General features: G+C 56.0%; 1 protein-coding gene across 5 annotated transcripts in view; it reads right to left on the reverse strand.

The window, feature by feature from the left end:
* Positions 1-1,725: 1,725 nt before the first annotated feature.
* The window catches only part of KIAA0232 (KIAA0232 ortholog), a 68,978-nt gene continuing 44,302 nt past the window's right edge, over positions 1,726-26,401 (reverse strand). For 4 of the 5 annotated variants that reach the window (XM_054688422.1, XM_037530508.2, XM_054688421.1 and 1 more), the window contains exons 4-9: positions 24,154-24,220; positions 22,407-22,488; positions 17,163-20,457; positions 11,045-11,153; positions 6,455-6,552; positions 1,726-4,084 (exon numbers count right to left, since the gene is read on the reverse strand). In XM_054688422.1, coding sequence (XP_054544397.1) covers positions 3,905-4,084; positions 6,455-6,552; positions 11,045-11,153; positions 17,163-20,457; positions 22,407-22,488; positions 24,154-24,220 — 3,831 coding nt within the window. In that variant the 3' untranslated portion in view covers positions 1,726-3,904. Of the gene's footprint in view, positions 4,085-6,454; positions 6,553-11,044; positions 11,154-17,162; positions 20,458-22,203; positions 22,269-22,406; positions 22,489-24,153; positions 24,221-26,401 lie in introns of those variants that run through there. The other variant, XM_054688424.1, reaches the window with a different exon arrangement.

Genomic DNA, 26,401 nt, shown 5'->3' on the forward strand with positions numbered 1-26,401 from the left:
TGGGCGTGTGGGTCCTGCCCCGTGTCCCCCCGCCGGCCCCACCCTGGCACTCGGGAGCTCCTGCTCTGCCCGAGAGGGTGATGCTTCGCGGGGCACCACTTGGTCTCAAGAAGCCATAGGTGGAACAGGTGGTGCCCCCAGGGCCCCACAGCCAGGGAGGCACTGGGAGGGAGGGCGCCCCCTGCCCGAGGAAGGCCCGCCAGCCTCTCCCAGGGCGAGGGGCCAGGAGCCAGCAGCGAGCCCTCTCGACGGCCTGGAAATGAGGGGCAGGGCCCCGTCTGTGACTAGAGGCCAGGGTTCAGGCGAGCCAGGGCTTGTCCTTCCATCCCCTTCCAAAGGTCCCCCCCAACCCTAGGGCCCCGACTGGCTCCCTGGAACTTGACTCAAAAGTGGGAGACCCACGGTTGGTGTCCCCTGGGGGGACGAGGGAGGCCAGACCCCATTCTGTTCCTTGGATGCCAGGTAGGCTGGCTGCCAGCGGGCGAGCTGGGTCTGCTGCTGCCCTCTGGCCCGGTCGCACTGGGAGCTGCTCCCTGCCTTTGACGTGACCCCACCTGAGAGGGCAGCCGCCTGCAGAGCAGGCCCCTGTGGGGTCTGACCAGCTGGAAGGCCCTTCAAGGGCTTGGGTGGAGGCGGCCGACGAGGCGCAGCCCGCGGGCGGCACCCTCTCCTCCGAGCGGCTGGGGCAGCAACTTCCCGTTCGCACTCCGGCTTTGCTCTTTTCCAGCCCAAGGGCCCCTGCCCCAAGCACACGGCAGCCCCGCTCACTGACTGAGCGTCTGCAGGGCCGCACCCCTCCCACAAGGCCCCGTCCTGCTGCCCAACCAGGCACAGATGAAGTCAACGGGCCGGGGCTCACGGCCCTAAGCGAGTCCTCACAACTGATACAGCACATGTGACAGAGAGCCCAGAAGGATGCCAAAGCTCACCTGACGGAATCAACTGACCAACACCCCCAAGACCCCCTTTTTGCAGTCAGTGGGATCTGGGCAAGATGGAGGTCTCCGGCACACTGAGCTCCATGGTGCTGGCGCCATTTAATCCTGGCTGCTCCCCGCCACGGGATGAGGCCTCCGCCAGTGCTGAGCTGCTCGAGCAGCCAGGCTTCTCCCTGGCGACAGGCCACCTCCCAGGGCTGTCACTCACCACCCAGAAGGCCACCGGGACCCCAGGCAGCCGTCACTTGCACGGACGCCACCCAAATGTCAGGGCACAGCGTCCGTTCCAGCCTTGCGAGTCGGGCAACACGAGGCGCCTGTCCTGAAAACGCCCCAAAGGCCACGCTCGGGCGTGGCCTCGCCCCCTGCGCTGTCTCCAGACCCAGGAGCGGGCGGCTGCAGGCGGGGCAGCCCTCTCGGACGAGACGGGCGGGCGGGTGGGCAGCTGCCGACTGCTTCTGACAAGCACGCTCCTTCCCACGATGACCAGCGATCACGCGAACGTGTATGAAGCTGCTTTGTTTTCCCCCCCGAAACACAAGGACTAGGTTTTGCCTACCGCCTAGAACGAGAGTGCTGGCGTCTTCTCGAGACTCGGGCGGGAGCTGGGGGAGCAGACTCCGTTCTCGGCAGACGGCCCCCAGCCGCTCCCTGCAGAGCAGCTGGCCGGCACGCTCGGCGAGGCCCGGGAGGGCAGAGTGGCCGGGAGCGCGAGACGGGGCCCGGGCGGCTGTGTCGCTGATGGACGCGGTCCAGAGGTGGCTCGGGTCCTTCGGAAGGAATCTCTGCTACGACGAATAAAGACAACCGACTGTTTTCAATTTTTTTTTATTTGGTGTTAACTCCACAAGAAAACAACAACAAAAAAAAATCAGTTACTCTGGTGTACGTGAAATCAGAACAATACAACCACGGGAAAAAAATCTCAGCCGAGGAATGAGAACCGACCCTTCAGTGCTATGGGTTTGCAACCCGCTTCATACCACAGTGCGTCTCAGCGTTTTGCCAACTTTTTAAAAAATACGTTTTCTTTGTGATCACTCTGTCACAAAACTAAAATCACACTTTCAACTCTGCTACTGAAAGCCTCGAGGCCTCAGTCCCTTCACTAAGAAAACCAATAAATACAGAACCTGTTAGTCCCCTCGCCCACGGAGGACCCATCCCCCCGGGAGGCCCGGGCCCCCCACAGCGTCGGGAGGCTGTGCCGTCCCCACCGGCGGCCCCTCCGGGGTAAAAGCAGCTGTCCCCAGTCAACTGAGCTAAAGGTTGTGTCTGAAATATACTTATTTGGTCTTTGCTACATAAGCAACGATTTCTAAGCTGATCGTCACTGTAGTGATTTTAGGAATTTACAACTTCCAATTCTTTTTTGCCTTTGCTGTTAAATTATATTTCAGTGCAGATGCTAATCAACTTTTAGGAAGCTCCAGAAGAAAGAAAAATACATAAAAACCTTATAAAGTCTGTAAATAAATAAGAGCAACATAAAACCTTACACACACGCGCACGCACACACACACCCACTTCAAAGTGTCAAAAGATGTGCTGCATCGGACAAGCCCTGACACGCGGCGAGGGCAACGCCGGCGGGGCCGCGGGGCGCACACAGGCAGCACCCCGGAAGCTGGGCAGCGCCACGGCCCAGGGCCGTCGGTGCCATCGTCAGGAAAAGGCCACCAGACCCAACGCTCAAAGCGAATCGCGCCTCCCCCAGCCAGCCCAGCTCCCGGCCGGCCCCCAAGCGTGCGCCTCGCCTGCCAGCGGCGGCGTGAAACGGTCCGGACCACAGCAGGCTTCTCCGCAGCCCCTGACGCTGCGGACATGCCGAAGCCGCCTCACACACGAGGCCTTGGAAACAACGAGTTGGAAAATAAAAAGGCAAAATGCTTAGGTTTGGCGAGTGTCGCTCCTCCAGCTTCGGGCGCTGCCCCGGGAAGGGGGAGGCACGAGCAGACCGGCGCGCGGGCCCCGGCTCCCAGGTCAGGGGGCGACGGCGGGAGAACCCTTCCGCTGCCCGCCCCGCAACCCGCCACACACACAACTTGCCCAACTTCAACATTCTCTCAAACAAAATGTGATCTAAGCTCTAATAAACCACAGCACAAGGGGAGCTAGCTGCAGCAGCCAAGGGTTCTTGGGGTGATAAGGTGTCACGTCAAACGCTCACAATTTTGCGTTTTGGGGGCTCCAATTCTCTAAGTCACCAGAAGATCACAATTTGCAACTAGGGACCTCACCACGTCCCAGAAGACTGGCCACAAATCACCTTGAAGGTGTCTCGGTGCCACGAAACAGCAGTCTCAGCACGTGTTGAGGGAGCACTCTCACCCCGGCTGTGTCGTCACCACCCCGCACCCCAGAGCCCTGGCTTCTTCTGTTAGCAAGAAAGTCACAAACCGCAGTATCTGCCATGATACTTTGGGGGGAAATCCTAAGACAGAAAACACAGTATTTTCTAAGTCTCTAAAGCATACCCCTGCGGGTCCTACTTCCAGCGTGCGTGAGGCTGCACTGAATGAAGACCGTGGAGGCGCCACCCATGCTTCCCTCTTGCCTTCAGAAAGGCACTGATCCGTGCCAGGGCGAGTGTGAATGTCCCGGTTCTCAGAGAACAGAGCCTAAGCGTCCCAAGCTAGCGTCTCTGAAGCGCGGAGGCTGCCCGGGCTGGGGCCGCACGGCTGCAGTTAGGAGGAGGGGCCTGCAGGTAAGATGCAAAAAGCAGTGATACTTCTAGGACAAGCACATGCACACCCATTCTTGATTGGACAACACTATCTAGTCTATTTCAAAGAGCCAAGAATTTAACAGCTGGAAAAAAATCTTCACCAGGAGAGCTGTCCTCAACTCTAAGAGAAGCGAGAAGAGAAAGAGAATCACTGATCGGGATCAGTTACGTGAAGAAGCCGCCTAAGTGCTGCTCTTGGGTGACCGGTCTCACGCGGGGAGCGGGGGGCTCCGCGGGCTCAGAGGTGAGTCCGGGAGAAGAGCCCCTCCGGGCCGGGGCCCGCCCACTCGCCTCCGCCTTCTGCGCCGGTGTCTTCGGAGCCGGAGCTGCCGCTCGAGCACAGCTTTCTGCGGAAGCCGCTGGCCTTCGCGCCACAGTCTCGCTCTCCCGCGCACCTCGCTTCATAAACAGAAGACACCTAGGACCAAAGGGACAGTTTCAACACGTCAAAGAGCCAGACTGTTCACAAGGGCGTGAGAAGCCTCACGCGGAGGGCGAGCAGCAAACCGCAGGGATCCTCCTGTGGAGACTCAGCGTTTCACTGTTTCCAAGCAAAACCGCCCCTCCGCCCCGACGCGCGCGGGACCCCAACCCGAACCCTCTCCACTCAGCGCCCTCACCACGCTGGATACATCGGGGCCGGCCGGGAGGACCGGAGGACGGGACATGGGGCTCCGAGGGGTGGCGGACACCACCACACGCCTGCCCACGCCCCGGAGACCGCACGCCAAGGTGCCAGCCACCCCGGGCCAGGCGGCGCTGGGCCGACCACGGGGACACCGCAGACGGAGAGGCGGCAAGCGGTCCTCCGAGGAGAGGCCTCCCCCTGGAGCAGCAGCGGCGCCGGCCGGAACCCTCGCTCTGCTTCTGAGAGAAGGTTCTGCTGAGATCCGGGGCTTCTGAGCAAAACCTCTGTGGTGCGAGGCAGTCCCCGGCAGGTGCTTAACCTCTCTGGCTCCTGGGGCACAGTTCGCAAGTAGTGTCCGCCCCAGTCACAATAATCAGCACCACCCCTCCCCCCTCGGGGCTCCCCGGTAGCCAGGAATGCTCCCCCTCCCACCAAGGACGAGTAAACGAGTAAGAGCAAGGGCCGCGCGTGGTGGCTAGCCAGAGCCTCCCAGGCACAGTGGCCAGGCGCAGCGACCACAGCCCCGTTTGGCAGCTGGCAAGTGCCCCGACTACAGAATGGGCAGCACTGAGCTCGGCAGCACATACTCTAAAGTTAGAAGTATTAGCAAAGCCCCCCAAGTCAGAGTAATTAGCAAAATTATAGAGTTAGCCTCAGTTACAGAATTAGTAAAGGCCCCAGAGTAATTAACAGACACCCCAGTTTTAGAACTAGCAAAGCCCCCCAGTTAGAGTAACTAGCAAGGCCCCCGAGTTAGAGTCTAGCAAAGTCCTGTTACAGCAACTAGCAACCCCCCTGCTTATAGAACCAGCACAGTCCGGTTATACTAACTAGCAAAAAAGTCCCCCAAAGTGCTAGTAGCCAGCACCCCCAACACCCAAGTGGCAGTACTATGTCTGGCTGAGCACCCCCAAGAAGAGGGAGGGGCACAGGAAGTCAGCCATGCCAAGGAGGGAACACAGGATGGGGCTTGAGGGCAGGGCACGCGGGCAGAGCATGAGGACAGAGCGTGTGGCCTGGCGGGAGCCGCTCTCAGCACAACAGCCAAGGGCCTTCCGTGCAGGCGCGGGGGACAGAGGTGCCGCACGAGGGGGCTGCACATCAAGAGCCTTGCTATATACAAGGGCCTGAATTCTACACGCCTCAGTTTCCTGCCTGCAAATGGCAGGACGACAGTCCGGGCCTGACAGGGCTATGTGAGGACTGGATGAGGCAACACTGAGCTCACTGTCCTGCTGGGTGGGATGGAGAGTGGAGAGGACAAGGAGCAGGAGCAGGCAACCCAAGGAAAGGCCCGTGCGGAGTCTGGGCCGGGCTGGTGGCTTGAGCAAGGGACGGGAGCCGGCGAGGCGGAGGCTTCCAGGGGCTGGGAGCTGGGGGTCCGCACCAGCAGACAGGGGGAGACACAGGCTAGAGAAAGGGGCGGCAGGGCGGTGTCGAGCTTGGGGGCTGACGCTGGTGGCAGAACACGGCCCCACGCTGAGTCAGGCGAGACTGGTGGGGGTCAAGGTCGGCCTGCATGCAGAGTCCGACAGGCCGAGGGGAGCGGGAGAGGGCCAGCAGCCCGCGGGCCAGTGGGGCCTGGACTGACGCTGACAGCCACCTCTGAGAGGAAAGGACGTTTCCCGAGTCGCTGGCAGGGTTGCCTGCCTAGCTGGGCGAGGTCTTGGCTGGACGGACCCCTCCACCCCAGGGGCTCACAGGCCAGTGGGCAGGGAGACAGGTGGGGCTGGAGTGCAGTCGAGGCCACGGCTGCCCGAGGGTTCTGCGGGCAGAGAGAGAGAAAGGCAGTCCCGGGGGGGCGGAGCAGCAGCCTGGTGGTGCCCTCGTGGCGTGCCCTCGTGGCGTGCACCGAGAGATGGGAAGGGTGCCCACCCCCGGACCCTGAGGGGTGGGTGTCAGGTGTTTATCCAGATGCCCTCTGGCGGCTGTGAGGACCGGGGGGTGGGGAGGTGGGCGGGGACCGCAATCTGGGGGAGCCCTGGCAGTGAGCGGTGGAGGCGGGAGACCACGCAGCGGGGTGGTCAAGGCCAGGAGGACGGTCACACCCGGAGCCCGGGACTCGGGACTCCAGGGCAGCGGCCTGGGGGGCGGGGGCAGGGGAGGGAGGGGCGGTGGCCCTTTGCAAGTGAAGAACAAGGAGCAGGACAGTCCACTTACCCTATTAAAATCTAACAGACGCTCTTCATTACTGGGCATTTCTTTAGCATCTGGATGCTCTTCCATGCCACTCTCGGCCCTGGCGTGTGTGTAAGGTTCTTAACCATTGTGACGGGAGGAGGGAAAAGAGGGAGAGGGGGAAAGTCCATTAAGACACAGTCACGAAACAGACATTCTTGTTTCATTTTTTGCTGAAAACGCGCGCCTCGCCAGGCCTGCTACCCCCGGAGCGCTCGGGCAGACAGCGAGGGCGACGCGCCAGCCAGCGTGTCCGACAACACACGGCGGCGGCTTACAAACCCTCCTAACGGTGTCGCTGAGGCCGCGGGAACAGGCCGGGGCCCACACAGTCCTGCTGCTCAGCCGGAGACACTCGCCCGCCAGCACCCGCGGGTGCCCAGGAGCACCGCACGGACCGCAGGCCGGCTCTCCAGCGTCCGTGGACACAGACGATGCACCGCACACGTTCACGTAACAAACGAGGGGGGGGGGCGCAGAAAGTACAACGGGGGAGCCCCTTGCTTGTTCTCCCCTAGCTCAACAGTGCTGGGCTCCCGGCGGAGGGGTGGGAGCAGGGGCCGGGGGAGGGCGGCCAGGGGCCGGCCAGTGCCCAGGGGACGGACTGCAAGCTGCGTGTAGAAAGGGCCTGGCTATTCGTTGTAAGCAATGGTCATCCCCAGCTGTGCCCTGTGATCCCGCCGAGAGCGTGAAGAGCAGCCGGAAGTCCAGGCCCACCTGAGCTTGTCAGTGAACCAGAAGGGCCTAGGGACTTAGCATTTTCTGAAAAGCTCCCAGGTGAGTGCAATGCACAGGCAGGGCTGGGAACCCCTGGTCTTCGTCCAGACCGGGCCCTGTCCACTGCCACATGGGACAGGCACTGGAGCTGAGAGGAGTGCCAGGCAGGCTGCTGGGACACCGCTGCGTGCTAGGCCTTGACTCCCAAGCTTCTAGCCTCCGCCCCGCCACCCTGTGCAGGACAGAGAGGACACACAGGCCGCGCTCAGTGATGCTGCAACCTCCCACCACGGGGCGGGCCTGTGCCACAGAGAAGGCCATAGGGACCCTACCTGGCCTCTCACCAAGGCAGCCAGGCCACATTGCACTCGCTGTAGTGCCAGCTGCCTCAGCCAACCTCAGCTGCCAGCTTGGGCCCATGACAGCAATCCGGGCTCTGGGAGGAGCAGCCCCCAGAACACGCCTGGGAACGCTGCTCGCCTGCATGTGACTTGGGGCACATTCTTGAACCCCTTGGAGCCCCAGTCTCCTCATCTCTAAAACAGGATCTGCCGCCTTGACCTCTGTGCATCTGAGACAGGTATAAAGCCCCGGCCCACACAGTGAAGCCACCTACAGCTGCTTCCGGCCAAAGGCCGGGCTGGGCCCACGCCTGAGGACAGGCAGGAAAACCTGCTCACCCATCTTGGCGGACACCTTGTGCTCCACAGCCCACACCACATTGGGTCACCACTTGCACGGGGAAGCCGAGGGTGTGGGAAAGTGACTATTTCCCTGACCAGGAGACACTCTAGATGGAGCGAGATCCACCCCCTTCCTCCTGCCTCGGGAGTCCGTGAGGCCAGGCCGCAGGAATCAAGGTGACAGCTACCACGTTCCGGGTCATGGCTAACCTCTAAGCTGGCTTGGGGCGCCTTGCTCTTCACACCCCTCCTCCAGGCAGGATGCAAGTGGAGGAGGCAGCCAAGACCAGTCACCGCCCAAGGCCTAGCGGCTGCTCAACTCCAGCAAGACTTGTCTCCTGAGCCTGAGCCCCCACCTGCTGGCCACACTGTTTCCCTGCACGGCTCTCTCCGACCAAATACACACGCTCACAACAGGCCTTCCGAGCGCTCAGGGCCCCGCTGCTGAGTGTGGTGAGGGCACCGACACACATGGCCTCGCTGCCTGGCTGAGCTCGCCCCACCATCTCCCAGGGATCCCCCTTGCCGGGCACGTGGGGCACCTCCTGCACAGCGGGGCTCCTGCCTGGTGCCTCTCCCTGCAGGAGAAGCGGCCCCAGCTGACACATGGCTTGTGACAGACTCACCTGATCAGGAAGGCAGGGACACGGCCTATCTGCCTCTGCATCCCCAGTGCCCAGAATGATGCCGCCACAGGTAGGCCTGTCAGAAGCCAGTGGGTGTGGACAAGGACAGCAAGGCAAGCAGGCGGCAGAACAAAGGGCCTGACAGATCTCGAGGCGCTCGGTGCCCCACTCTTAAGAGGGGTGAGCCTTTTTTCCTCCTTTCTGGGGACAATGGGAGCCCTCCAGTCAGCCCCTGACTTGGAGTTCGCTGGCTGATCATTCTACATGCACAACACAGGACGCTGAGCAGCAGAGACGCGCGTCCAGCCACTTCCACTGAGTGGGTGGAGCGGCCTTTTTCCTGGCTAACCTCCAGAGACTGCACCCATCCGGGGAAGGCTGCCAGAGGATGCTCCATAATGTCCCCCCAGGCACCAGGCAGGGATTCCACCCACAGCTGTGAGGTAACGGTCACTCAAACGACGAGCTTCCAGCCCTCGCCCACTTGAAGTTTCTCCACAGACCCCCTCACCGTCAGAGAGAAGATTCTGCACAAAAATGACTGACAGCTGCCCCCAAGGGACAGTGGAGGTAACCAAGGGCCTGCTGCTAAGAGCTGGGCCTGGATCCCTTGCTGACTAACAACAGAACAGGGCTAAGGTGCCAGGCGGCCTGATACCCTTACAGGGCAGGTGCTCCTGTGCTGGACAGTCAACAGTCAGCCTCAGCTCCGTGGGAAGGGGGCTGCCTGCTGCTCCCTCCCTTTCTCCCTAACCCTCCTGGGGGCTCTGGGCCCCCAGGTCTTCACCAATGTTATGTGCGAAAGGTGCTCTGACCCGACGCTCCAACCCAGGCGCGCCAGACTGACCGACACCAAGGTCGGTTTATGCTCCCGTTGACCTGGGCTGCTGCGCAGGGCAGTCGGGACGGAGTCTGGCAAACGACTCAACCCGAGACTCTGCTTCCTTCTCAGAGCCTGGGGGCAGCACCTCACTGGCCTCTGCAGGGACTGCACAGAAGACTGACAATGTCCTGAGAGTAATGGAGGGCGACCCTCCTGTCAGCTGACACGAGAGCAGACTCCCCAAGCAGGACACTGCAACTGGGTGGGCACCTGGGGCTCTCCCAATGACAGGAAACTTGCAGGGGGGCGAGAAGGGAGGTGGGGCTGGGAAGCGCTTTTGTGCCTTCAGAAGGAGACCTCCCCCACCCGCCGCCAACCCTGCAAGGCTGCCAAGGAGGAAGGCCAGTGGGGTGTCCTGAACATGGGGGTGTGCTCAGCCTTGAGTGCATGCAGGCCCCAAGTGGTGACCCATGAGCTGGGAGACAGGCCAGATATGTGTGCATGTAACTACTCACAGAGGGTTCACATGTTCCTCAGGGCTGACAGGAGAGACATTAGTTAACTCAGTGCAGCAGCCAAGTAAGCAGCCATCTGGGCAAGCTGCCTCTGGGCCAATGCATCTAGCCCCCCACCACGGTTCCTCCTTCTCTCAAAAATTCAGATCAAGATTTTGCACAGCTTCTGGGGTCCACCAAGGAGGCTCGCAGACTAAAAAAATCATCTTCGCCACATCTGCTCCTGCCCCTTCCTGCACTAGGTCTACTCTGACCATCCTGTGTCCACTTCTCACCGGAAGTCACTCAACAGCCTCTGGAGTTTCTCGACAAAACCCATGAATCCCAGCAGGAACCTTTGGGTCTTCAATTCTGTCTCCGCTCAAATGCCAGGAAAACACACACACACACACACACACACACACACACACACACACCCCCGACTCCAACACCCTCAGACTCGACACACACACACACACACACACACACACACACACACACCCGACTCCAACACCCTCAGACTCGAAATCCTCATGGTCTTCCCTTTCTGCATGTTAACTCCACCCAACTCTGTAGAGCTCCCAAGCTCCTAGAAGTACCTTCTCTGCCTGCCTTTCTGGCCTCAGCTACAGCCAGCTGGGCCCTGACGCCTCGACTTGCCTTTGCAAGCAGTTCTTCCATGGGGCCTGCTCTCCTGGCGTCCCCACTGCGGCAGGCCTACAGCCTCCACACAGCTGGGATCGCGGTGGCGGGCACTGCCATGTCTCACACCTCTCCCACGCCACGCTGTGACTGAGTTTAAGAGTAGAGTCCAGGTCACATTCATTAGTGTCCCCAGTGTGCAACAATGCTAGTCTCTTGGTAAATTTTTTATTGACTGATATTCACTGCAAAAGAATTTATTGCTCTGGGGCCTCCCTGGTGTGTGTTTCCCCCCAAATCCTAAGTCTCAGCACTATGAAGTTGTCACCTGCCACCATGCCTTGAGTTCGATCCCCGGCCAGGGAGCTGACCCACATGGCGCAGCAGACCTCTCCTGCCTCCCCACCGCTCCCCTCAGCAGTGTGTTTCAGTAGATTCACCTGCTCTGCTCCCCACTGTGTCTGGAGAATCCTCTCATTGCCTATACCTCTGGCCTGCACCCCAGCTCTTGTATATACACACAAAAAAGAACTTATTGCTCTTAATGAATTAGAAACAGAATGAATGAATCCAACCAGCCTCCTTACCTTCACACTCTGGCGCAGGAAAAAGAGGAGAGTACAAGGCTTTTTCCCACCAGGTCTGCTTTTCTTGACTTCTATTCATTCCTTGCTCATCAGTGTTCAATACGGGGAACTGTTTAGACAAACCAATATAGAAAAATTTACAAACTTTCAGGATAAAGGAAAAAAATCAAACATTATTAGTTATAAACTACAAACCCAGGATTTTTAAATAGCTGTTGCCTTTTTAACTGTTCTAGAAATGGTGTGTCAAAAAAAATGCCGGCGTGTTCAGAGCACATAAAGTAGGTTTACCTTAAGAAGCACTTATATTGGAAGTAGATGCAACTTTTTTTTTTTAAGATTTATTTACTTATACATACAAGAGCTGGGGTACAGGCCAGAGGTGCATTGGGTGAGAGGATTCACCAGAGACAGAGCGGGGAACAGAACAGGCAGACTGACTGAAATACACTGCTGAGGGGAGCGGCGGGCGAGTGAGGAGAGGCCTGCTGCGCCATGGGGGTTGCTCCCTGGCCGGGGATGGAACTCGCGCTGCAGCTTCACAGGTTGCGTCTTAACCCCTTGCGCCACCAGGGAGCCCCACAACTCTTAAAAAACAAAAAAAGTCTTACAAGGCAAAAACATGCAACAGGAAATACCCCCGAGGAGGGCAACCTTCTAGATTGTGGGGGTGAGGGGTGATAAGGCAGCCCTGAGTCTCCACCAGCGCAAGGCGGGGTGTCCTCTTCTTTACACACTCAAGCAGGAGGAGAAAGGAGAGAAGCTCGGGAAGACAGATTACCTCACTGTCTTCAAAGAAAATCATCTGCTCAGGTGAGAACCAGAAGGAAGTTGAGACTAAAGCCAAATAATACAACTGAGAATAATTCGAGTTCAAAGCAGGCAAAGGCACGGGCGAGGGTCTGAGCCCCGAGGGCAGGCACCCACCCTTGTGCCTCTCGGGGGCCAGGTGGCACGGAAGCGGCGGGCAGCGGCGGAGGCTGAACCCAAGCGCCCTTCTCCCCGGCGGGTTCGCAAGCCCCGGCAGCCCTCAGCCGGCAGCAGCGAGGCCGGGGACACACTGGCTGGGGCGGCAGACGGCGGCGCGCACGAGTGGTCGAGGCACAGCCTTGAGGGCGGGGACGAGGAGACCCGCCGGGGGCCGTCTGCGGACACGGACACGCCGGGCCGCCCTCTCCCGCACTGCCTTTGCTTGCTGACAACAGGTCCGCGGGGGGCGGGCTGGTCCTGGCCTCCTTTCCGAGCCGCAGCCCCCGCTCCCAGCAGACGCGTTCTCCAGGGAGAGGCTGTGGACACCGCACAGGACTTCCCTGTTCTAACAGACACGCCGCCGGCCAGCCCGGCTTCAGATGCGAACTGCGCTAGCTCCTGATGAGCACGGAGTCTCTGCTCGGACCATGGGGGAAACACACTTCAAACTTTCACCAAAGTTCAAAAAGTATTCCTAAATCAGAAACTGAAGGACGATCAGCCCCCTACCCAGAGAGAGCGGTGAACCCTCGCGATTTCCTCCGTGTGTTCTAACAACGCAAACCAGGACTGCTGCCAGGCAGACAGAGCCACCCACGGCCAGAACAGATGCGGCCAGGCCCGAGCCTAACGAGCACAGCAGTGGGTTCCGGGTCCCTGCACCTGGCACGTAATTCACCGCACGGACGGCCTGCCCAGAAAGGCCCTGTCTCCCTGTGAAGGCACACTGTCCTGCGAGGCTCCTCAGGCTGCCCAGGGGACCACCGAGGGCTCCCCGGGCAGCACCCTCCCCACCAGCGACGGCCCAGGCACTACTGAAGAGACGGACCTGGAGGCAACAAGGTTGTTTGGGAAAAAGAAGGCGCTGGGCAGGCTGTGGCGTGAGCGAGTTCGAGGAACCCGTGTGCTGAGCACAAGCTCACCGCTGCCCTCCTCAGGATCCCTGCGGGAGGGAGCAAGGATTCACGGGGCAGCGCAGGATGGAAGAGCAGGCTCGGGGGCCAGGCCGGCCATGCGCAGAGAGGAAGCGAGACCGGAAAGGAAGCAGGCGGAAAGCTTCTAAGGGCAGGGTGCACCCTGCTCCTGCCCCCAGCTCCTGGCACAGTCGGGACTCGGGGCTTGCTGGCCTGAAGAAAAGCTTCTTGGCTTTAGTCTCAGTTTCTCTCCCTCCTGCTGAGATCACCGTAAGGAACATGCGGGTTTCTGCCAGTTTGGGGCTTTTCTCTGTATCCTCCATCTGAATGTCGATCCCGACGACCACGGTGGCACTCACCCCATCCTCGGCGGCCCTGAGCACGAATGTGACGACTATGCCTTCCTTCCTGACGCAGCAGTTTCTAGCTGTCGAGCTGCTCACAAAGAGGCCCAAGCGCTGCCTAAACAATGTCTGCACAGTACAAGCGCTCGACTTCGGGTTCAGCGGAGAAAGAGAAAGAGTGAAGCTGGGAAACAAAGCAGAACGCGAGCCGCCGCCCGGGTGGGCCGGCCCCTGCCGTGGCTTCTCGGCTCCCATGCTCACCAGCGAGCATCCCTCCAAACTGCGCCTTTGCAGGGAAGCCTGGCCCCAGCCCACCCACCGCACCCCTGCCAGCACAGCTGCAGCTGCCCACACGGGCCCTGAGGCCTGTCTGCTGAGCTCTCCAAGGTCAACCCCAAGCCCACCCATGCAGGGTGTCTGCGCCTCAGACCTGGTGCTGGGCACCGGGCCGGCTCCTGGCAACTGATGGAAGAAGGGGCAGTCGAGAGACAACCCAAATGCGGTGCAGGAAGCCCGGCAGGCCAGCCTGTGGAGGAGGACGATGCCCGGCCACGCTTCAGAAAGGGGCGCTTGGGTAGAGGACCGCGGTCTTCATCCCCCACTAAGAGAGCCCCCGCTCTGGTGAGGAAGAAGGGGCCTGGGGCCTCCTTTCAAGTTTTATTCTAGGACCAGGGCCTGGAAAGCGTGCCTTTGCTAAGTCAGTCTTGCGATTTGGGTCTCAAAATGAAACAGCTTCCAGAGGCCTCATTCTCTGGGAGAGGAGGAAGAAACATGAATGAAGAGGGAGCGCGCACAGCAGAGAGCAGAGGGCTCCACGGGGCCTGTGTGGGTGCCCATGACTCCCAGGCCCCAGCGCAGTGGGGAAAGCGGCCTGTCCCTTACATCCTGGGACCCGCATGTGCCTGGCAGTCACAGGTGCTGCAAATCCACAACAGAAGGTGACGCGGCGGTGCGGTGGGGTGTGGTGCTAAAGCAGCGTGGGCACGGGGCACCTCTCGTCAGCACTTTGCAATTTCCACGCCATGTGGTCCGCTGGGAACCCAGTCTCCTCTCCTGGACCGTAAATGCCTGAAGCCTTCTGCTGCGTTTCTGTGCGTCAAAGCACATGGTACTAGCCGGCAATCAGGTAAGTGATGAAGAGAACATTTTTGCTATAAAAACTTATGCCGCAGGGCCTCCCCGGTGGCGCAGCGGTTGAGCGCTGGGTTGCAAAGCTGCCCGCAGCCTCTGCAGTGCCGGTTCGATCCCCGGCTGCTCCCCGGCCTCCGGTGGAGGGTCCCGCATGGCGCGCAGACCTCTCCTGCCGCCCGCTGCTCCCCTCAGCAGTGTCCTTCGGTCCTTCTGCCTGCTCTGCTCCCCGCTCTGGCTCTGGTGAATTCTCTCACCCTCCCGCGCTTCTGACTGTACCCAGTGCTTGTATAAATAAATAAATAAATAAATAAATAAATAAATAAATAAATAAATCTAAAAAAAAAAAAAAACTTATGCCCCAATGGTATGACACCCGAGGCCTGCTTTGCTGGCCTCCCTATTCATTTTACTCTTCAGTAACCAAGAATTAGCTGAGGCAGTTGCCCTGCATGTAGGACAAGCTTCAGGCCTCTTCACCTTCGCTCTGCTGTCCCGTCCGCCCCTCTTGCTCGGGTATGTCGAGAAAACCTTCCTCAACTCTCACAGGCCAGGAGTGCACCTCTGGGTGCCCAGGTGCCCTCACCTCCGCCACACTACCTACCAAGGTACGCAAAGCTGCATTTGCTCAAATGCCTTAGAAAGTAAGAAATGGCTAGCTGTGCGGTGGAACAGTCTGCAGACAACAAAAAGGAACCGTGATGACAATAAAGTGCCATTTCAGTCGAAAGAAAAAATAGGAGGAGACAGAATGAACATGTCCCGGCTTCAACGGGCACAGAACACCCGGGAGGGACCCGCCAGGGCTCCCTGTGGCTGCTGTGGAAGGGGCCTCCTCACTGTGTATGGACCTTCTCGTAACTTCTGAATTCAAGCCACGCGAATAAATGATCTTCCTCACGGCTAGACTGAGTTCCGCGAGGGCAAGCACAGCGTCGTGCTCGCGCAGGGCACCGACCTCACACCGGGCACCAGTCCTCCCGGGAGCCCGACTACTGAGGCACTGGTGCTGGCAGGCGGCGACAAACGACCTTTCGCATGGGGCTCCCGTGCTCTCTGCAAAGACTGTCCTCGGGAAGATGCAGACCCTCCCAGGCACTCTCCAGGACTGACCAGGCACAGAGAGCGGGAGGACAAGATGTGGGTCCCAGGCTGGCCCCAAACTGTCCCCTCAGGACACTCTGTCTCCCCACAGCTCAGGTAAACCTGGGCAGTGAGCTCGGAGCCGGCTAGGAACTGGGTGCTGCCGCCCCCACACAGCCAGACGAGGACACCCCACCTCGCCCCGGGGGCGGCACTGGTGGCCAAGAACATTCAAGACAAGCGGCATCTGGTAACACCTAAATACAGCAGCGTGCCAGGAGACAAAGGAGTAGGCAGGGCATGATGGAGAATCTTGCTTCTTTCCTCATGTTCTCTCTTCCCAATCTGGAACCAAGTGAAATCCAAAGTACAAAGAGAAATATTTAAGGCTGAAAGGTGGGGCCGTAAGCAAACAGACAAAGCTAACAACATAGCTTCTCAGCGGCCCCAGTTTCAGTTTCAACTGGACTCAAGCCTCTGTAAGGATGTCCAGGCGAGCAGTGGTTCTGCGAGCAGTGGTTCTCGAGCTCCTGCGGGGCTCCCTCCCATCACGCACCCTCAGGCCACACCGAGGTACCCACCCACACACGCGGGAGGCGTGGTCCAGGCATGCAGGGAGCTTATACTCTAGCAGAGCACATGACCAACTCACAAAAATGGAAAACGAAAGAAAGAAGCAGAACAAAGTACAGGAAAATTCAGAGACAGGAGAGATGATCTCAGATGGGGGGTAGGGGTGGAGTAGCGGGGCAGAGAGGAATCGGGGAATGTATCGGTGAAGGAGCGGGGTCTGGAGAGCCTCGTGGGAGGAGCACAAGGTGTGTAAGGTGGGAGTGCAGGGCAGCCAGGAGGCCACTCCTCTGCTCTCTGGCCCCAGGGGCCTGACTTCCAACCACCTCCAACTGTCTAACAAGCTGATCCCGGAAAAGGCCGGGCACTGCGGCCTGACTGCCGAAAGGGGCAGTTCACACACTAGGCCTTTCTGTGAGAAAGGTTACTTATGCCCTGTGTAATGCTTACGTAACCCATGTAACCTCAAGCGACTTCTCAGAACTAGTCAGAGCACAATGTCTCCCACTAACAGAACTATCAATATTAACTGGTCTGACAGACCTGCGGCTGAGCGCACGGACTTGGCAGAAAGCAAAGGAGCCTCCACAGAGGTCCTACCAAAGCTGTCTGGTTGCACTTGCTCATTTTCACTTGTGCCACGATACAGATGTAATTCACCATGCACGTAAAACGTAAGTTTTCGTGACTGATCAACATTTCAAAAGCTGTTAGAGGGGTTGCTGTGTAAAGACACCTGTGCTGTTCCTTCCGCTGCGTGAACAGCCCCTTCCCGACCGGCCAGCCTTGATGGGTGGACATGAGCGTGAGGTTTGGCTTTGAGCATAGCACATGCTGGTCAAGACATCACAGAAGAGGCTCGTATCCTGTGGTTTACTTTGGAATGTCTTTTCTCTGCAGAAAATGTTTAGTTCAAATTTATAAATACCAGTCATTCTACATCCTTCTGTAAAATCATAAAAACGGTAATTTTAAGAGATTTAAGCTAAGTTCCCAATAATTTATCTTTCACTGTCTGTCCCACCGTCTTTCACTGCTGGATACGGCTGTGGGCCGCTGGCTGCAAGTCTGGGCAATCCTTTTTCAACTACCCACACACGGGACACTTACCTCTTCCGGCTGCCCCGGAGGAACTGGGTCATCTTCATAAGCAGGAAACTGACAACCTGCTTTGCAACTGCAAAAATTATTAATTTCTTCCTCACAGTGAGCCATTATTTTACAATTTGCTTCTGAACTTCCTAAGTCGATTTCCAGAGAGTTGCCCCCGCTGCACCCCGCACACTGACTCTGCTTCCCTGCCGGGAGCGTCCCAGCGGATTCCTCCTGGGAGTCCAGGGATGTCTGAGCACTCTTTTCCATTCCAGATTTCTTTAACCTGGGAAGGAATTTTCCAGACTCCAGCTCTGATTTTCCATAGTAATGGCCTTCTTTCTCTGCATCTTCCTCCAGTGGCTTTAGATCTGCCTGTGGATCTTCAAACGCATCAACCTGAGGCGGAAGGGGAATATTTGCTTCATCTTTCTCAGATTCAAATTCTGACTCGCTTCCCCCTCCCGGGGACAGCTCAGATGCAGAAATTGGACGAAAGTGAGTCCGAGGAGAGATCCGAATAGCCCGATACTGTGTTCTGTCAACACCACAAATCCTGGGGTGGAAAGGCTCACTGTCTGAATCAGAGCAGAGGATTGATTTCGGTTTAAAACTAGGGCTGAAAGATGCAATCCCTTCAGGTTCAAATGAACATTCTACATGAAGAACTTGTGAAAATGGATTGCTCAAGTCAAAGGAGGAGAAGGAATATTCAAGTCCAGGGTCTTCAACTTGAAAGTTACCACAAGCTCCTAGTAAGTCTTCATGGAAGATAAAAGAGAACCCCTTGTTTAATCCATTTTCCCCGCTCTTAGGCTGATCGCTCTGATCAAATGACATGCAGGGTCTCCACAGCTGCCTGTGGCCAGGAGCAAAACTGTTTCCCGGGGTCATGAAGACATCCGTACCAGCTATTGTCACCACGTCGGAAGCTGCACACTGCAGCAGGCTTCCCTTTGTGTGGCTGGGTGGCACCACTGCCCACTCCCCGTCGCTAGTAAAGGTCTTGAGTTCTCCATAAACGCCTCCGAGAATGAACGTGCTCTCTTTATCTTGGGCTACGTCCCAGGGCTTGGAGGGAGTCGTGTAATCACCACCGTCCACCTTCGAGAGCTCACCAGAAACAAAAGCTCTTTTCTCCGCGTTCTCTTTCTGCCCCTCCCACAGATGGTACTCTGACCTCTGCACAGCCTTACTGGGCACCTGGAGGGGCTCCATTTTCGCTTCAGCATCCAAACAGCAGCAGTGGTTATTTAGATCTGTCGGAAACAACTCGGCATCCATCCCTTCTATTTCTATCATGGCTACAGAATTCCTACCTGCCATCTTGGCCCAAATGTCTTTAATGACCCCTGAGCTGTAGCCGTCTCCTTGCGGGCTGCTTCCGCCCCCTACCTGCGTCGTTTCAAAGGTTTTGTTTTCTGTTTTTTGTTCTAGCTGAATACCACAGACAGATTCTAGTTTAGATCTTTTTTTGAAAACTAAAGTAGGAATTTCTGCTAAAGTTCTACTGTTTTGCTGGCAAGTTTCATCTTGCAAAAAATCTAGAAGTTCTTCATCTACATAATTTGACGAGACTCTAGGAACTACATAATTCATGTCTTCTGCATTAAACTGCGTGGATTCCTCAAACTGAATATTCAATGTCTCATTGTCTGAACGTGTCTCTTCTGAATGGGACCACGGGCTACACGTTCTCGTTGAAAGATTTGAACAGTGTTCATTTTCTTCAAAGGCACTATTTTTGGTCCATATTAGCAACCTAGACTGCGTTTTCCCAAACATATTAGCACTGGAATCTGTATTTTCATTTCCCAAGTTGAGTGTTTCAAGAGAAAATGGTAAAACAGAATTACTGCATTGCACTTCAAACACTGAAAAACAAGAGTTTATACCAGATCCTTCATTAATATCTGAAAAGAGCTCCTGGTTGCCAGCGAGCAAGCGCGGCTCAAGCACTGTGCTGTCTAAGAGCGGAGAGAGCCGAATGGGAGAATCACCTCCAAAGCTCTCCCCGTCAGCATCGCCAGAGCTGGATGAACAGCACTCCCAGAACTGCGCCAGGCCGCCGAGGTCCTGCAGGAAGAAGCCCTCGGCACCCCCGGGGCTGGTGGAGTCTGTCCGTATTGCACGATCCCCTTGCAGCTCCATCCCATCTAACACTATGCAACATTCTGCCTCAAAATCTGCTTTCTCTTTGCTTTTCTGTCGAATCATATTCAAAATCCGACTTTCTCCTTGCATTGTCTCTGAGGCACCAGGATCCAACATGGATTGATCAATATCCACTTCATAGAAGTGGGTTAATTCTGAGAGATGAATATCATCCAAGTATTTGTTGTCCTCTGGGAGAGAACAGAATGAGGTCCCAGTGAGGTCAAGATCCTCGTTTATAACCGCAGGCATTTCGACAAAATGACCATCGATGAAAGTACCTGCCGGGAGGTATGTTTTATGAATAGCATTGCTGCTGAGGCAAAGACCTTGCACTGACTCAGACAGCTCCTCCACCGCCTCTGACGTCAGGCCGCCTGCATCTGGCCTGTTCCGGTATGTGGTCTCCAGCTTGCTCTTCCTGCTCAGAGGAACGAAGTACTCGGCGATCGGCTCGGTATACCACAGAGGCTCCTCTTTATACTCCTTCTCGCTTCTGCTCTCCATGTACAGGTCTCTGCCCTCGGTGCTCCCCGCGTCCTTCCGCCCCATCTCCTTTAAGGGTCGCTTACCCCGTTTGCACAGCTGTTTGATGGACCCGCTGCTGCTGCTGCTGCTGCTACTGCTGCTTCCAGCGTGAGTGTTTCTCTCTGCCCTCTCACCATGCTTCAGAGACAGCCTGTTTTGCCCATTCCGCCCTTTTTTATTTCGAATTTCTCGTGTCTTATGTCTCACTTTCACACACTTCATGGATGCTTTTAGTTCCCCCTGGTTACCACCTGAACTTGAGCCTGCTTCACTGGAGCCGGAAGACCATGTGCGAGGGCGAATCTTTCCTTCAGGTTTATGTCGAATTTGCTTTTTGTACAAAGCAGGCTTCTCTTCCATGGTGCCATTACTAAATTTGTTCTCCTTCTCATTTTTGCTTTTGCTCTGGGTTCTCTCATGTGCAGTGGTGGGCGCTTCGTGGCTTCTGCCCTTGACGGCCTCGCCCTCACTGTTGCAGTCCTTGGGGGAGGACGTGTCTGTGCTGGCGGGGGGCGCTGTGGATGACGAAGAAGAGCGAGAGTAAGAACAGACCGGAGACTTGTTCCACACAGTCATGATTTCCTGCAGGCAGACGGGTTTCTCCGAAAGTGGTGGAAACGCTTCATAGTACCTGGAACAACAGAACCAAGAATTCCAACAGTGAGCACGAGCGTGTGTCAGATGCATTAAGAGCACATCACAAGGCGGGGGAATGGGACCGTCCACCCTAATAATCGACATCTACATCATCCTCTAATGACCGACATTGAAATACTGAACAGTACAGCGAAACACTTATCCCTACGTATCAAGCACTGAGATATGCTCTAAGAAAATATGTAAGATGACGGTTTTTATCTTCAAAGTTTGAATTTTAATTTAAGAAGTCAAAAATGACAAACACTGCATGGAAAAATGCAATCTTCAATAAGAGTATATGAAGCTGAATCTCAGCTACTCACCATGCTTGTGATTTTTAAGCTAACTAATAATATCTTGGTGCATTTCCTCAACTGGAAGGCGGCGATCATGACTAACTGCACAAGGCCCTTGAAAGCCTTGGGGACAGACACAGCTGCAGAGTCAGACAGCAAGGCAGTCAAGAGCACGAGTCTGTAAGTCACAGTCCGAGTCCCGATCCTGACTTTGCCACTAAGCCCGGTGACCTGGGCATGTCACTCGGCCTTTGCGGCTCACCTTCCTCACCTACAATGAGGTGAGGGGAGTATCGACCCCGCAGAGTTGTAGGGGGTCAGGAAAGTGACATGTGTAACGAGTCAGAGGCCTCATTGAGGGAGTGCTGTTCACTGTCACTGTGTCCCAAGAAACCTCAGAAATGGCAGGGATTACCACGCTCAAATGTTCAGAAAAAGAGGATGCCAGTGAGGCCTACAGCAATCAGAGAAAACAAACGAAGTTCCAAAAATGTAGTTTGCCGGATCTAGTGCTGAGGCGTGGGGCCTGTGTGCCAACATGGACACGTTGCTGTGCTCATGGCACGAAGCCTGACCAGACCACGACCCCTGGGAAACGAGAGGCTGGCTTCCGAGAGCCTGGAACCAAGGTAGGGCGAGCTGCCACCTGGTGAGGGAACGGGCAGCCACTGCTAACAGTGGAGTGGGACAGTGCCAGAGGAGGCGTCTGGAGTCAGGCTGGCCACCAGGGACTGAGTCCTGCAGGCATCAAGTCAAGGTCACCTGGGAAGTAGTGAGTTTTCATGGGGCCTAATCCTACACTTGATTCTCAAGTTTCAGTCTATCCCAAAAGTGTCAAACAGAAATCTGTTGTATCATGTGTAATTTTTAATGTTCTAGGAATCACATGAAACGTCTAAGAAACAAGTGAAATGAATTTCAATATATTTTATGTAACCAAATACACCCATGATTTTACCATTTCAACATGAAATTAATACTGAGTACTAATGCCACATTTTTACACTATGTTTTGCACCAAGCTTTCCGGTCAGGGGAAACTCTCACCTAGCACAGCTTGCTTGAACAGCCCAGCTCAGGGGCCCACGGGCCACAGGCCTCTGGCGGCTGAGTCAGACAGTGCAGGTCCACACAGACCAATCAAATGCTACTCTTCCTTAGGCTTTAGGAGTTCAGAAGATTCAAATAAAATAAATACTAGCGAAGTCTGCTTTCAATGCAGCTAATCTTCACACTAACCATTCACAAAGAAAGAGCTAACAGCATCTTAGGAAGTAAGTCCAACCAGGTCAGTGACCTGCCTTGTTCCCTTCATAAGCACACAGGGAATGAGGTTTCTCAGTGTGAGGCGAGGACAAGCACCATTCCTCACAGCTGTCTCCAAGGACTGACGTGACAGCATGTGAAGAGGGCACTAGTAATAACCGTGCTGTTTCACTCACTTGTTTCACAACTATTGATTCACCATGTGCGGTAAGGACAGGACCAGCTTATCCACCTTTGAATTCTGTGTGACAGCAAGCACGCAGTCAGTGTCTCCTGAATTCTAAAAGGTGAAACTAAAGAGTAGGTGAACAGAAACCGCAAGCCATGTACCAGCAGCCAGCCTGGTCTCCGCAAAGCCCACGCTCACAATCTTACATACATTTCCACTTGATCCTTCGCTGGAGGGGATAGTTCTGCCTCGGGAGAGGAGGAGCCCTCTAACTTTTTATGAATCTTCTCTTCTGTTATGAAACAAAAATTCAGACAGATTTACCTTATTATCTAGTTAATAAATGCTTGTGTTTTAAAAAGCTTCTCATGCAACTTTACTCAGAAATTACATAGGCTTTTATGGTTTAAAAAGAACTCTATACCAGTTTGTTTTTGTTTTTTAAGATTTATTTTTATTTATCTATGCATATAGGAACTGGGGTGAAGGCCAGATGTGGGGGGGGCAGTGAGAGGAGTCACCAGAGACAGAACGGGGAGCAGAGCAGGAGGATCTACTGAAATCCACTGCTGAGGGGAGCAGCGGGGAGACGAGAGGTCTGCTGCGCCCTGTGGGTCAGCTCCCTTGCCAGGAATCGAAATCAGGCCACAGTGGCTGGCAATAGCTTGACAATGCTGAGACTTTAACCCCTGCACCACCAGGGAGACCCCAGTCTGTCTTTAATAAAAATCTCTTCCTTCAGTGCCAGAGGGATTTCTCTGGCTAAATCAGATTAACAATGGCCCACGAAGTGGTACAGTCCTTTAGAGGCAATTAATTAAGAGACAGAAATCGGGCCTCCCTGGTGGTACAGGGGGTTAAACACCACACAATGAAGCTATCCACAGCCTCTGCAGCACCAGTTCAATCCCCTGGCCGGCCAGGGAGCTGCCCACATAGCGCAGCAGACCTCTCCTGGCTCACCCGCTGCTCCCCTCAGCAGTATGTTTCGGTCAGTCTACCTGTTCTGCTCCCCACTCTGTCTCTGGTGAGTCCTCTCACCCTCCGCATCTTTGGCCTGTACCCCAGCTCTTGCATTCATAAATAAATAAAAATCTTAAAAAAAAAAAAAAAAAAAAGAAACAGAAATTCCCTGTGTACTTATCAATTATACCAGAAGGAGTACAACTATTTGGATTCCAAAAATATTTTCTCACAAAGTTCTGTCCTCATGGACTTCATTCATGTTGAATTATCTTGACTAACACTAATGCGTAAAGATTCTCCATTACAATTACCCGTTGCGGAACATCTAAGATGAGTAAGGATTGCGTATCAACTGAAGCAGAGGCAAAGAATTACACTCTTGGCCTCAGATTTAAAAGATACAAGTGAACCACGCCCGTAACAGGAAGGCTCACAACTGGGGTCAAGGTGCCCAGGTAGCGACCTCAGGCCCTGACGTGCAACCCCGTCCTGAGGGCCTACAAAAAGCAGGGAAAAGAAACCACGTGGGTTTGTGAGGCAAAATGGTCTTGTGAGCTTGACAAGTCTGCTTTTCACAAAAATTTGAGAGCAAGGCAGAAATTAATTGCAAATCTAAAATAATGAACATGGACATCTTTGGAGGCCTTCGTGGACAGCGAGGCAAGCACGGGGGAGAAAGAAGAAAAGTTGCTCCAGTCTCTGAGTTTCACTTTGAAGACAAATAAAATGGCACATCTTTCCAGCAGGGCACTGTGGGGTGTCACTCCTTGGAGGGTGCAGGGATCCTCTCTGGGGGGCAGTTGCGGGTTCACCCCAAGCCTCTAACACCTCAAGACAGTGTGTGAGGCTGCCCTGGAGACACGCTGAGCACAAAGACTTGCTGCTTCTTATTTTACTTCTTTTGAAATCAACTCTAAGAGTCACTCAATCAAATCCCCGGGGGACTGTCATCCTGGCGGGGGCGACACGTCTCAGGAAGCAGCACTCTTACCTTGCTTGCTCTGAAGGTCTTTCAGCCGGGAGCAGAGCTCCTCCACCAGAGTCTCGATGCCGGAGCTCTGCGCGACAAAGAACATGCTCTTTACCGCGCGCTCCACGCACGTCAGCTGTGTGCACACTTCTGTCTGATTAGAAACGCTTTACACATCTTCCATGTTCCAAAAGAAATACAGTATCAACATTTAAACACACAAGAGTTCAGAAACTGGCCGCCCGGCCAGGTCTGGGGGGGCGCGGGGGCGCCCCCTTCCCTCCCCCCGCGGGGGCCGCCACCCGAGGACTCGGGGGGGGGGGGCGGGGGGGTCGGGCGCGAAGGAGGCTCAAAAAGGAGAAAGGCGCCGCGGAGCAGACAAGAGGAAAAGCGAAAAATGTATAAATAAATACATAAATTAAAAAAAAAAAAAAAGAGTTCAGAAACTACAGGCCTGCTCGTCCAGTTGACTAATCTTAGTACACATTTTACCACATAGCACACATTTTTCCAACGAGGCGCATTCGATGGCACTTACTAACAAAACGCGAAAATGTTAACAAACCTCCCAGAATGACTTCTGTCTTCCCAGGGGCACCAAGAAGGCCTTGACTCCCTAGCCTCATCCCATGGCTTAAAGTGACCGTCAGAAACACTCCTCAGTGCGGGCGAGCCAGGCCCCACACCAGACTCGGGACAGTGGGAAACCACGAGGCTCTCACCTGGGGTCTTCAGGTGCTCGTGGTCTAAAGGAAACAGGGGTCTTTTTTCTTTGCGGAAGGTGGACACTCACGACGGCCCCCAAGAGCAGAGAGGACATGTGGAGCGTGTGGAGGCGGGGTTCTGCTTCCCCCACAGGCTGCAGGAGGCCCAAGGCCTGAGGCCCGGGCCTCGGCGTGGCTGCGAGGAGGGTGCAGGCCAGAGGCTGAGTCTGGGAGTGCAAGAACGAGCACCAACCTTTTGAGAGAAGGGAGCGCTGGAAACAGCCACGAGCAAATGACCTTTCACTGGGCAGACGTTCACACTTTCAAGCCCTCTATTTCTCAGAGGAGGAAGGCACCCCTTCTGCAGTGCACAAAACATGCACTTCCTGGACCAACTAGAATCGGAGTGGGCCACTGTGGGGGGCGCACCCAGATGGTGGTGCCTGCAACTGCGCCTGTCGCCCTCACGGAGCTGTGAGCGACTAAAAATAGAACCGTCCCCAGGCACTGCACCCGGAGTGACTCAGCACAGGCACCAGAGACCCTGCGGAGGTCAGCCCACAGCCACGCCGCTTGAGCAGCAAAAACAGATTCAAATGGAAACAGCGACTGTGCCCACTGGCCATTACTCACGTCCCCACCCATCACAGCTCTGAAGAGGGAGGCAGGACAGAGGGAGAAAGGCCAATGGGCCAGGGGACGGTCCTTTCCTTGAAAACACCCTTAAATCGCTTGGCAGACATGGTCACTAGCTCTGCCCCTACAACCCCAGCGTGGGAAGGCCGCTGCTTACCATACTGCCCGGGGCGTGACGAGCATGGCCGCTCGCTTCCATTTCCTCCAGCCCGTAAACCTAACACCAGCGTCAGCTGACACGCTGCTGCGCCCTCCTGCACGGCACGCCTGTACGGCTGTTTCTAAACCAGGGCCTCTCCGAGCGGGCACGACCTCTGGGCTCGCCTGTCAAGCCGGGAGCAGCTCTCCGAGCAGCTGGCTGTCAGTGTTCTACATGGAACCACCATTTTACAACCTAGCAACTCCTAAAATGTGGCTGCCTGGTGCGTCACGCAACATGGAGGAACATGTGTGCGCCCTCGCGTGTGAAGGGCAGACACACCAGCTCATGCCTCAGCTCTGGGTGTGAAAGTCAGGTCTGCCCGCCAGGCTCGGGGCTCTCCGCCTTGACCACTGCAACATTGGCCACAGATGTGTGTGACATGCACACCACGCATGATTAGGGCACGCAGCCCTCTAACCAGCAGGTCACCCTGACTGCCATCAGCGCCAGCTGAGAAGCAAAAAGCAGCCCCCAGAGCAGCACATCTGGCCGGCATCTGCAGCAAGAACCATTGAGAGACATTCCGTTCATTTCCACAACTGTGGCACGACATATTAGATAATTCTCACCGTCGTATTTTGCTAACATACCATACATCCACCAGGCGTTCAAGAACACTGACAGTCCAGCCTCTCTGAGGAAACAGCCCTAGCCGCGAGACGCACGACACCGCCGCTCTCCCCTACCGCACTGTCCAGACGCGCTCGGGGTGCCTATCGCAGCACCT

The sequence above is a fragment of the Talpa occidentalis genome, unplaced genomic scaffold, assembly GCF_014898055.3.
Source record: "Talpa occidentalis isolate TD23 unplaced genomic scaffold, MPIMG_talOcc4v2.1 talOcc4.6, whole genome shotgun sequence".
Taxonomy (NCBI): domain Eukaryota; kingdom Metazoa; phylum Chordata; class Mammalia; order Eulipotyphla; family Talpidae; genus Talpa; species Talpa occidentalis.